Below are 13,204 nucleotides of genomic sequence, written 5' to 3' on the forward strand. Positions count from 1 at the left end.
CTATCTAGCGAATTTTATTAGAAAATATTTCTACTGTTCACTTTCCTCTTATGGCTATTTCTAAAGATTTTACCTCATATAATAATGTCACTTTTGTTGGAAAACACCTAAAATAATAATAAAAATATACATCAAAATAACATCATGTTCCTTTTTTTAAGTGAAATCACTCAAAATTAAAAGAGAACCACGACATTCCAAATGCGGGACGTTTATGATCTACAAGAATGTTGAACCGTGTTCAAGAGCGATTCTTCTGCAAAAACATGAAAAGTAATATAGAAAACTACATTAAAATATACCCATCATTCCAAACCAACAAAGTTAAACAAATAGAACTCCAATGGTAGCAACATTTACTTCCAAATCTTCAATTCAAAAACTCACCCTTCATGACGTAGGTGCTCTGCCTCAATCTAGTACTGCACAACTTAAAAATATTTTCATCTAAAATTTTATATAAACAACAAATTAAGGCAATTGGTAGCTTTAAGCCCATACCTCCTTGGTGGCATATAATATTGAAGCACAATCCACAACAAACTATTGTCTTTTCAAACCTCATACACCAGATTTAACCCACGAGAACAATTCTAGGATGTAAAACTACTCTACCGACGTTTAAAATAAGCAGGTGGAAAGGCCTCAGGGTACCTCCACAGATCTAAGGAGACTTCAAAAACTTATTATGAGACGTGCTTACATCTCGCAGAATTGAAAGTACAACTATGACCTTTATCATGACTTCATCGACTACTCCAACGTATTTGATTGTGTCAGAGGGAAGGGGAGTAAGACAGGAAAGCATTCTATCCACAATTCTATATAATATCTGGAAAAATAGCAAGTTTTTAATGCCACCAAGATAAGAATTGTGTGAACATTGGTTTTCTCTATTTTCCTCTATAGATCAGAGTCATAGACGATCCGAGCATCATCATCATAATCATCATCATCAGCCTATCGGAAGCCCACTGCTGAGCATAAGCCTCTTCTCTCATGGAGAAGGTTTGAGCATTAATCGCCACGTTTGCTCAAGACGGGTTGGCGATTTCAAACTTATAATTTGATATTATAAGTCCAGGTTTCCTCACGATATTTTCCTTCACCGTCCGTCAGTGGCATCTAAATACTGTTAGAAAGTACATATGATTATGAAAAATCACATTGGTACTTGCCAGGTTTCGAACCCGCGCCCTCACGCATGAGAAGCGGTCCTTTAACCTCCAGGCCACCACGACGTTTTTTCGATCCGAGCCTCAGACAGTAAAAAGATAGATGCGCTGGAAATGTGGTGTTGGAGAAGGTTGCGCCGCATAAAATGGACTGCCTAAAGGAGCAACAAATCAATAATGGGCCAATAAGAGATACGTACGAGACTCTCATCTATATGCTACCGGAGAATTCCTGCATACTTTCATCACATCGCTCGCTCGCTCGCTCGAACCAGATAATCTAGAAAATTTTATTATCGTAGGCAAGGTCGAAGAAAAGACAACGTGGCAAACACCAAGCCGCTGGCATGACCAAATCACGGCTCTAGCGGATCTACCCATAAAAAGCGTTAAGTGAGGCAACTGACAAAAGAAAATGGAAAGATATAGTGAACAAAGTAAAGAGAACCGTTCAGGGACACAACCTTCAGTAATGAAGTAGACGACAGAAGAGAGAGAGCCAATTGAAAATTGAATCACCCAATATGATAATATACAATATCCAAAAAACTTCCACTCGATCGCATGTATCGCATATATTTCCAAAGATATATGCTATATAGCTATAACGAGTAAACATTGCCAAAACATTTATAGTAAAAAGGCTAGCCTTTTAGCTCTAGAGCTAAGATGGATGTAAAAATCATTTGACGGTTAACAAAGCAGTACTAGCCGATGCTCATAAGTGTAAAAGTAAATAAATCACCAACTCATGCCTAGATAAGCCTATGACAAAATATTATTATATTACCAGCAAAGGGATCTACTGACTCTTATACAACGGAATCCATTTTCATACACCGCGGCATGTTTTATGTATAACATTTGAATTCTTTCTTTTTATATAGAACACGATAATGCTGATGTTATGGATTGTATAAACACACGCAATTATGTTTCTAGGTTTATATGATTTCTTAATGTTTAAATGATTTAGTGTATATTTTCCAAATATTACATTTCTTACAAAATGTAATGTCTTAGTATAGATATTAATGGAATAATGTTAAAACTTGGTAAAAGTTCGTAAATGAAGGTAGTATTTCAAATTTTGTGTTGTCTTGTGATTTAAAATGTTTTTCTTATGTTTTTGGAGAAAAACGAATAAAAATAGGAGAAAACGGAAAACTGAACTTCTTTCGTTATTAATTATAACAACTCATCTTTTTAGTTTTTGGAAATGGTATTATACTTTTGGTTTTTGTTTTTTATGACAAAAATTCAAAATATTTTCAAAAATGATATATATCATTTAATATCAGGAATAACTTGAATTAAAAATGATTATTTTGATGCAGGAAATGTACATATATATTGCTAACAAGCAAGTTGTCCAAATGAGTTGAAAAAAAATAATAGATAAACAATAGTTTAGCTCCAAGTTTTAAATAATATTAAATTTGTATTTAATCATGAAATACTAACATTGAATACATTGTTTGCATTTGTATATTCGCAATATAGAATTCATATTTCTATATTCACAATTAGTTTAATCGTTATGTTGTCACGTTGTTTCAATTTAAATTGGAAGTACAAACTTTAAACGTAGATCAATAAAAGATGATTAACATAAAATTCATTTATTTGGTTGTTTTTATAAAGTAACGGAACATTAACAAATTAAAGTCACAAAATGTTGGTAGTTGTTAAGAAATAAAGTTATTAGAAAGCCCAGATGATACGGAGGATGATGCCGACAACAATTTCCAAGGATTTGTTGATCTGATCCTGAAAAAGGTTAAAAATTGCTTTTAATGATTACAATATAAAAAAGGTAATACCATTGTTCTAAGTTTGTCTTACTCGTGACTTATACAAAAATAATCAAAGTTTTGTTTTTCAAGTGGCCAAAGTCATAACCATCTTTACGCAAGTATCGACCAGAGAAAGTATTACCAGAGCTATTTTTCCTATTTCTCACATTCAGAAAATTTAAAAATAGAACCAATCCCCGGAGTGATACAATGTCATCAATGATATAAATTATTGTAATATATTTTTTAACTTTTCTATCGATACGTACCTCCTTTTCTTCGAAGAAATTGTTAACTGTTTCGTTAAAAAAGTCGTTGAACAGTTCGGAGAAGTCCAGATTATTTAATTTAAATGTTAGGTCGGACTGAAAGTAAAAAAATAATAATATTGTCATTACATATTTTACATAATCATAGTGTTTAATTATTATTACTCATTTGAATCAAAATATGGCATATGAAATGTGAAAGGGTTATTGTTGAAATAAAGTTTACAATATTTAAATACTCAAAAGATTAACTTTTCGGTACAGAGAACAAAATATTGGAACACATCGAATATAAACAAACCTCAACGCCACCAAGGCTGAAGTTGATTGAAAGGCTGCGGAGGGAAATACCGCCGATGATATTGATGTCAACGCTTACTTCAGCAGCGACACGGATCGACTTGAGGGATATACTGAAAAGAAAATGGAAGGTGTAAAAATATTAAGTTGTTATAAAGGATTTAAGACAGTAATTCAATAATAGGTATGATTCCTTTACCTGCCCCTGAATTCAGCATCGAGTATTTCGAAGAAGGATAAAACATTGATGTAGAGACCAGAGTCACCTGAAAATAAAAATAAGGTGAAAAATGGGATCATTCAATAATATGTGATTTTTTTATGTATGGTTTTCAACAACAAATATTTTCGTGGATAAATTTTTACAGATGAATAAATTTGGAGTGTTGGTATCGAAGAACAAAATAACTGCTTTTTATTAAATGGATATCGATGTAGATATTTATCGTGCATGAACTAATAACATTCTTTTTTAATTTTTGTCTATTTGTTCCGGCTAATATCTGAAATAGCTGAAATGATTCATACCACTTAGGTTGTCATTGTTCGCGATATATAATTTCTTTTTGTTAATACAAATATAAAAATATTAACTGTCATCTCTTTCACAGCTACTTATGATATGAAAGAGATGAAGATGCATATTAAAGATATTTTTAGGAGTTACAGGCATGCAAGGCATGCAGTGCGTGTTACTGACCGACTTCGAAAATGACTTCTGGGAGAGAAACGTCGAGGTCTAGTTTATTAATGAAGCGATCGTACTCCAGGTTGTGGATCTCGATGTTACTGATACCGGCGTAACGGAAGTTTTCAAGGAAAGCATTGAATTTCAGTCTGTAAGAGAAGAAACAATATAAAATTTATATGGTTTATGTGCGATCTTTTTCAACATCATTTGTAATAAGCCATATTTGTAGTATAAAAATACAAAATATATTCTTACAGAGTTGATTTTGTTGAAGTTTCAGGTAGATTAAGATAGAAAAATCAATTTTATAACATATGAGTCAAAAGTTTTCAAAACTCTAGTATGGATAAGAAAAAAATTGAGAATGATAATTACAAAAATGGTATTTCAATATTGAGTTCGCTGCCCTCCCATTCTACTGGATCCAAACCCAGACCCTGAAGGATGTTACTGATCAGCTCAATTGTCCATTTTATTTGATCAACAACTTGATTCTTCGGGGCCAATTGGTATTGGAATTCATCTGGAAACAAGGAAAATATACGGTTATTGAAAAAACATACGAAACCATAAGCTATAATCTGACAACGGGAGAGAATAGTTTACAAACCTACAACCACCACCTCACTAGCAGCAGGCAACGCAGAAGCGCCTGCGATCAAGAAGAGAACAGCGAAGACTTGAAGTTTCATTTTTATTTTGGTTACCTATTGGGATACAGGAATAAGCAATAAATAAATTATATCGATATATATACAATTAATGATAAAATATGAAGTAAAAACTTTCTAGGATAACAAATATATTAAGTATAACGTGATATGCGTATTGAATAACTTTATCCTTATATTATTAAATACATGTATCAAGTAATTTAACATAACTCACCTCCTGTATCGGTATGCGTTAAGACATAATTTCTTGGAGTTTTTATACGAAAAATTATCTTCTTTTGATAAAACAATACATCTGACAATAATCATCGCGTTGCTTATTAGAGATAACTAATAATAGTCAAAATCTTTATCCTATGATCGAAATGATTATCTAATAATCTTTGGCCTGGATAATATGTTTCTGAAGATTTTTTATGAATACTTTTAAAACTGATTTTTTTAGTTACAACTTACAAAAGAAACGGAGAAGATTGGTAACGGTCCATGGAATGGTAAATGAGTGTTGCAAATTTGTTTCAAACGTGTTGATGATATTTTTTTTAAAATAAGTATTTAGCTATTGCTGTTTGGTAATTGGTGAATATTCGTTATAAAAATGGCAATTCTTATACGTATTTCAAAGTATACCACTACAGATAAACTATAACTCAAAAAAAAATATTAAGTCTGTTATGTGTATATAACTCGCTACGGCAGAAATTGTTGTGATAAAAATCTGACAACAATTATAGTGAAAAAAAAAACTCAAATCGTCTAAATTTTATTTTGCCACTGACTTGGAGTTGACTATTCCTGAAGCATCAGGAATGACAGGGAGATGAATGCTTTACAGGTAAGTCAGAGTATAGAAATTTTCTGAAAAACCCAAATCGTTTTGATCTTCACAATTAGAATCAGAAATAAAAAAGCAAAGACATGACTTATGCCGCCATATGTTTACAAGGCCATAAAAGAACATGTGACTATATTGTATACAAAAATATATCACTGGGATTGGCTGTATCCACAAATGTGACTTTGTCAAGAAAAGTGAAACTAGTTTTGGTGAGAGATTTCCTATACCTTCGCTTTTTGTTTCAAAAACGTATATTAAAAATAATATCTCTTCTGGAGAGTTGTCTCACGTATAGGTTATATGGATTAAAAGCATTCTGTAGGATCAGGATTCTGTGCTATCAGGATGTTACCAGGTATGTATGTATACTGGAAAATTTATTTTTTAAGAAGAATCAACGATAAACTATCTAAACCAAGTTAAGAATTAAGAATTGATGTCTTGAATTTTCTAAGTTATAATATAATGTTATAAATATTTTAATGCCAATATTCATTAAGTATAGGAAGAAAAGAACACAAGCATATAGAAGGAATTGTCTTTCTGTTGAGATTTCGTTTTTTAACCGAAGTCAGAAAAACTGAGGTTATCACTTTGATCTGTATGTATAGTCTATATTAGCATCTGAACAAATGTGACAAATTACGAAGTGTATGTATCTATGTATGTTTTTATGTCTGATTACAACTACAAGTCTGATTTAAGTAATTCTTTTTTTATTATACTAGGTATTGTTTAACTTAGACAATAATTTAAGCGTCATTACAATCGGTTTTCAATATTTTTTGAGATAGGGAATTTTGGGGAAAGTTTTTGTAATTCCATTATCAATCATTATCAGTTACTTTTGGATCATTATACAAAAGTGACATTTCTTGGTATGCATGCGGATCATACAGTTTTAACAGTTTATCGGGATCTTGGTCATTAATTGCCAGGCAATATCCTGATATTGCCCTGGGCCACTTGCCACCTGACCACTTGCCAGGATCCTTTATTGACTGACCTAGACGTACCATACAACATACAACATACAAAAAAAAGTAATAAATAGGAAATGGAATAAATTTAAAAAGAAAATAAATAAAAACAACTTCAAAATTGTACGTAAATAACTAACCTATGTAGACATGTTTAGAAAGAATGTAACAGTATTAAAAAAATAATAGAAACTATAACTACTGTTTTAAATAAAATCATTTTGATATACCAACTCAGTATTTTTTGAGGTGGTTGCCTGCCGTTTTTTATAAGAAAGTAAGAGTAGGTACTTAATGAAACTGGGTACTTAACAACTAGTCAATTTTTTTTTTTGAATTGTCAAATATTTTTTTTAAGTAAAAAAAAAACCTAAAAACACAGGAACTAAAAAACTAAACATAATTTTATCCTTAAATAAAATTTCCTTACTGAACCTACCAAATAATACATTCAAAATATTTCTTCTAAATTTACATAAGGTATGTACATAAACAAACACTATCTTTATTTTCTTTCCAATAATATATTTTATTACCTAACTAAGTATATAAAGTTTATTAAAATCTTATCACTTTTTCAGCTATATGAGTAATATTTCTTAATAAATAGAAAAGTTGCCGGTATTGGTGACTTCTGAAACCCCCTTACTTATTTTTTTTTTTAAACCTTAGTGCAGTTCCTATTTATACTGCTCCATTCGAAGTTTTTCTATTGCAATGTCAATATTTAGCTAAATAATATTCGATCCTAAATCTCGTGGTCTTGTTTGTATGAAGACTAAACGCAATTTTGTATAAGTTTCATACCGATTACTTATTTATTAATTTATCGAGTTTGATCAGAATAAGTGTAGTCTAATTTGGTTTGAGGTCACTTTCAAGCTTTTCCAATTTATAATTCTACTACACTTCTACAGATTAACTAACTAAACACTGATATGTAAAAGAAACTATAAAATGGTAATTCCTTGTGTGATCATTTTCTGTTAGGTGCAGTGATTTATAGTTCAATTATATCCAGGAAATGTTAAGTAGCACTTTCGATATTCACGAGTCTCTTTGTGAGAGCTATAAGACTGTATACAAATAAATAACTAATATCATCTTTGGTACTATCAAGTGCTGCCATTCTTAATTTGTTAATACAATAGTCCAAGCGGGTTATCTCTCAAAACTTGTAAAAATATAGTATTATTATTATTTTATGTTAAAGGCGGCAAACCTACTTAATTATTTTATGTAAAAGACTTGCTTGATGGGGGGTAGTTACCAACCATTAGGTGAGGAGGACGATTGAAGGATAATAACCATCCTATCAAAGAGCACTGCTCTGGGTCTGAATTGAGACTTGAGTTTTGTGTATCGCTGGCACGAGGTCTGGAAGAGCCACCTATCCAACTCGCAGTTGCAAGGTCTCCCTGGACCCGATGCCAATGACACATACTCAATACCTTAAAACTGACTGATGACTCAAAACAGAATGATTAGGCTGATGCAGGACAGAAGGTCACTGTACACATCAACATCTCGCAGAGAATAAAGGGTGGGAAAAGAAAAGGGGCAACCAGAAACCTTTCGCCGAAAAGGGGCAACCGGCACACTCACTTCTCTCAATGGGAACCTTATACAGAAAGAGTTGTGACCAACAATCACTTTACTCAAAAAAAAACCTTGGAATGCTTAATAATTTATTTACACGTCCTTTAAGGAAAATTGAATTAGACTAAGGATAAATGAAATTGCGTAATGATAATTAATCGTTTTATTTTTCAAACATAATTTCAACTATCTAAATAGGTTGGGAATTACATAATACTTTTAATATTGATTAAATTAATAATTATCATCAATCATTGTGTTTCAAAAACAAAGATAACGATCATTCAGACACTTGGTGATAATAATATCTCGATAAATCAATGGACCAAAGGAAATTTCCAAGTTATACCAACAACAAATAATGAAATGCAAATATATTAAATTTTTCATAAAAAAAATACTTCTTACACATTTTTCTCTTAATTATTGACATTCATATGCGACATTTTAAATAATTAATTTGTTCGATTAACAATCTATGAAAAACAGTTACTGATAGTTATCATATTTTAAATCAAACTGATTTGATGCTAATTCCTTGTAATGTTAAACAATTTTATTATTTTATCAAAACACATTATATTGGATATCCGGTAAGAGGACCAGATAAGTTGCAGGGCTAAGCGACTTCATTTAAGTTGAGGTAAAAATACCAACGTGACTTAAATCGCCAGAGATATTGAGATAAGATTGCTCTTGTAAAGGTACCATTTATTTAAAAAAAAATATAAATGTATTATAATCCTTTATTAGGAATTTATATAACACAAACCAAAAAACTAGTTAAAATATTTTCGTTTCAAATATTTTTTTCTTTGTAAGTATTGAAAGCTAAAGTAAAGAACAAATAAAACCGGGCCCAATTATATTATTATTTGCCAATATATATTTAAGCAGAACTAAATTTATGCACCGTATATTAATCCCTTAGATTCTTATTTATTACCTTAACATTATACTTATACCTAATATTTTGTCACTTAACATTTACTACGCACTCCTACAAAATAAGTTTGTTAGGTGAGGTAAACGTACAAGAGGGATCATAAGAAGATTTTCCCGCTTTAAAAAAAAAAAATTAAAAAAAAAGGTTAGGTAAACGACTATCATTTATTTCTATTCTGATTGTTATTTTATTTAAACCGATAACTTATATAACACGGTGATAATAATCGATAACTCAGCAAGTTAGTGAATGAAAAATAAATTTTTGCTAAAAAAAAAACAAATAAGAGTGTTATAAAAACATAGAACTTTAATTATTAGCATGAACAAAAATTCTTTAATAAAATTTTTAATAAAATTAAAGATATTAAAAATTATCATCGCAATTTTCTGTTAATTTTATATACATCTAGATAATACAGTCTACAGTTATGAGCTTTTAGAGTTGTCAAAACTTAAAAAGCGTATTTAAGGGAAAAAGCTGTGTACTGATATAAATTATTTTTTTTTATTTTTAAAGAATCATTTTTTTATCATCTGTAAGTAAAATGGAAGATTGAATTGAAAAACTGTCCTTTAAGTGTATTAACAAGAATCATTTTAAACGTATTGGTCTTTATAGCATTAACCTCTCTGCTCTACCTTATAATAAAATCCTATCAGTCCTAACAACTGCCTCTTTCTAAGGCTGGTCGGAAATTAACTCAAGGAAAAGAAGAAAGCAGCACTCTTTGCTTTTATTTTCGAGTAAGATCCACTCAAATAGAGTAAAACAAAGGAAGCGGTATTACACCGCTTTAAATTGTTCAATTTTAATTACCACTCAATTTTTTTAGATTATTAACGCATGTTGATATGAAACGTGATAGCATACTTTGAAAACAATGATCTCCTTAGTTACCGATCAAGCAGATATCGCTGTAACCAGACCAGTAGAGATCTACTGGTGGTGGATTTACACTTTTGAGGGGAATATTTGAGAGAACAGCGGTGAAATGCTAGAAGTTCCACAGGTCTGGTCCTATTCTGTAATTATTAAATGAATCAATTCACCAGTTCAGTTCGCCTCAATTCGGTCGAAGTTGAAGGAAGCATTGATTATATAACTTTATGAGAAGGATTTAAAAAATCAAATGCACAATTGTAGCGAGAAAGCAGTAACTAATCGGATTTCAACTGCTATTCCTATACCGTTTGTCATGGTTTTGTAATTTAGATTATTTAGTTTAATTTTATAATGTTATTAACATGATCACATTTGGATTAACTCGAAAAAAACATAAAATTAACATTTCGAAGACTTGGTATATATTATAAATTTATTTTACCTTTTTAATATATCTACAACACGTGTTAAATTTATTTGACCGATAAACACACAAAACAAAGAATTCGAATTTGGGTCTGATTTTAAAAATTATCTATCAAGTTTCTTAATTACAAAATGCGATTTCCGGCTTTGCAATTAAAAAGATAAGATAATATTATTTTTCTTATTTCCACGATAGATAAAAGCTGAAACAAAATATAGGTACGTACGTTATGTCACACATATAATTTTTCTACTAATAAAAATTAAATATATGTATCATCATCATCATCATCTGCCTATCAGAGCCCACTGCTGAGCAAAGGCTTCTTCTCACATTGAGAAGGTTAGAGCATTAATCTCCACGTTTGCTCAAGACGGGTTGGCGATTTCAATCTTATGATTTGAAATTATAAGACCAGGTTTCCTCACGATGTTTTCCTTCACCATCTGTCAGTGGTGTCTAAATACTCTTAGAAAGTACATATAACTCGGAAGAGATCACATTGATACTTGCCAGGTTTCAAACCCGCGCCCTCACGTATGAGAGGCGGGCCTTTAACCTTCAGGCAACCACGACTTAATATATGTGTATATGTGTTTTGTGTAAGCGAAAATAATTTATCACCAAAACATTTCGTTTTTACTTGAAATTAACATCAAAAGACCAAATATCAATTTTCTCCTTTGTGTACTTTTTTCATAATATTTCGATTTTCGCATTATTCATTTTCTTTTTTTATTTTATTGTATCCCACTAGCCATTTATACTGTGTTATTAATTATTTATAAATGTATTTTTTACATACAACAGTGTTGTACCAATATAAGGAAAAAATAGTATTAATACTTAATTAACATGGTATAATAGTTTAATTTTAGTATTTTACATATCAATCATCATCCATACATAGTATAAAACAAAGTCCCTCGCCGCGTCTGTCTGTCTGTTCTCGATAAACGGAAAAACTACTGCACCGATTATCAAACAGTTACCACCACTTCATAGCGTGATTCTCGAGGAAGGTTTTAGTATATAATTTGTTACGTTTTTGTATTTACTTGTGTGTATATTAACGATATTTGTTGAAGATGTCGGGAAAACATGAGCTTTTAACGAAAACGCTGGCTAAAGTCTTTGAAATATAACAAAATAATATATGGTGGAATTGTGTATTTTATATAGGTCTACAGAAAATTCCGCCGTGGCATGTGTCTATACCTTAAGGACAACATACTATATACATTTTACAGCTTTTAAAAATTGGCATTCCTAAAGCGTTTATTGGAAAGTTATTTACATAAATACGGTACTGAGTCTTATCAAAATAAATTACTTCGTTTTTAAGCCTACACAAGTAAATTACTTTTTAAATCATTTAAGTCGGGCGGACCATTTGTAAGTTATCATAATATAATGAGATCTAAGACTTTAGCGAGTTTTATTCATTTAAATGAAACTAATATATTTCAAATACTCTACGCGGATTTTATTATTTTAAAACTACATAATCCCGACGTTTCGGTTACTTTTCAGCAGCCGTGATTACGGGCAGACGAGATGTGAATGTCTGTCAATTGGTTCTTGTTATTTATCATTTACCGCCATCGATTTCTTAATTTTCTGGCGTACCGCTCTGGCTTCCGGCAGAATGCGCTTACGGAGTCACGAGGTCCTGCGGTGTGGTCACGGACATGGGGTTTTATAATTTTAAGGAGGGGGTCCCAGGTGATGGATAGATTCCAGTCATCTTCTCTATTGAAATTCGGATGTTTTTTAATTTCAATAGCCTCGCGGATAAACCTCGGTATGTATTTGTCTTCATGAGCGAGGATTTATGGTTTATCAAACCGAATGTAGCGGCCTGGTTTGTCCATTGTGTGTGTACACTTGTACCTATGCTCCTCTTCGTTTGTCCAATATATGATAAGCCACAATCACAATCGATTTTGTATACACCCGCTTGTTACAAAGGAATGGTACTCTTGATTAGTCTCAAGAATTGGCTCACTTTTCTATGTGGTTTGTTAATAGTCTTGATCGAAACCTTCGTCAAGATGTTGCCTATTCTGTCAGTAACTCCCTCCACATATGGTAATATTGCAGGTTGTCGCTCAACTATGGGCTGCTTCAAGTGGTTCTTGCAATGCTGGCGAGGCACGGGCAGGTTGTTGGTGGTGAGAACATGTTTTACATGCTGCAGCTCAGCATCTAGATGGTCCCTAGTGTTTTATAAAGAGAACAGATGAGAAAACCCATGTTAATCACTTTGATCACGGATTTTTAATTCTTAAGTAATTGAAAATCTAATAAAGATAAAAATAAAACTACTGGAGGGTAAAAGAGATCACATTTTTATAAAACATCGAACCGAGTACGGTTTTGGGGTAATTATGTGTATTTGGTATAAGATAACAATCAATGAAATGTTTGCGGTTTGTAAGGAATAAGTAAACATATAGTTTATGACAAGGACAAAGTAGTCTTTAAGAGTCCCTTCCTGGATAAAAGATATCTTCGTTCAAAAACAAAACAATACGTGTCTGTCATAGATGGCCCTCTCATTACATAGGGGCATGAGGTGTTGTGTGTTCGTGTAAAAATGTTGATCGATTATTTACACAAAC

At 31.6% G+C, this 13,204-nt stretch overlaps 1 protein-coding gene across 1 annotated transcript; it reads right to left on the minus strand.

Annotated features, from left to right (window-relative positions):
• Positions 1-2,781: 2,781 nt before the first annotated feature.
• Positions 2,782-5,000, minus strand: LOC116769166 (uncharacterized). Its single transcript, XM_032660196.2, has 7 exons — positions 4,842-5,000; positions 4,607-4,754; positions 4,241-4,377; positions 3,740-3,806; positions 3,542-3,653; positions 3,241-3,336; positions 2,782-2,945 (listed from the first exon to the last, which is right to left on the minus strand). The coding sequence occupies exons 1-7, from the start codon at positions 4,921-4,923 to the stop codon at positions 2,880-2,882; spliced, it is 708 nt and encodes a 235-aa protein (XP_032516087.2). The 5' UTR covers positions 4,924-5,000; the 3' UTR covers positions 2,782-2,879.
• Positions 5,001-13,204: the final 8,204 nt, after the last annotated feature.

This window comes from Danaus plexippus (assembly GCF_018135715.1).
Source record: "Danaus plexippus chromosome 3 unlocalized genomic scaffold, MEX_DaPlex mxdp_25, whole genome shotgun sequence".
Classification (NCBI taxonomy): Eukaryota; Metazoa; Arthropoda; class Insecta; order Lepidoptera; family Nymphalidae; genus Danaus; species Danaus plexippus.

Excerpts from the sequence above, each read along its gene's own strand:
- LOC116769166 (XM_032660196.2), bottom strand. The coding sequence starts at position 4,923 with ATGAAACTTCAAGTCTTCGCTGTTCTCTTCTTGATCGCAGGCGCTTCT. Across the intron at positions 4,378-4,606 it reads AATATTGAAATACCATTTTT|ACTGAAATTCAATGCTTTCC; the intron begins GTAATTATCATT and ends CTTCTCTTACAG. Across the intron at positions 2,946-3,240 it reads ATTTCTTCGAAGAAAAGGAG|GATCAGATCAACAAATCCTT; the intron begins GTACGTATCGAT and ends AACCTTTTTCAG.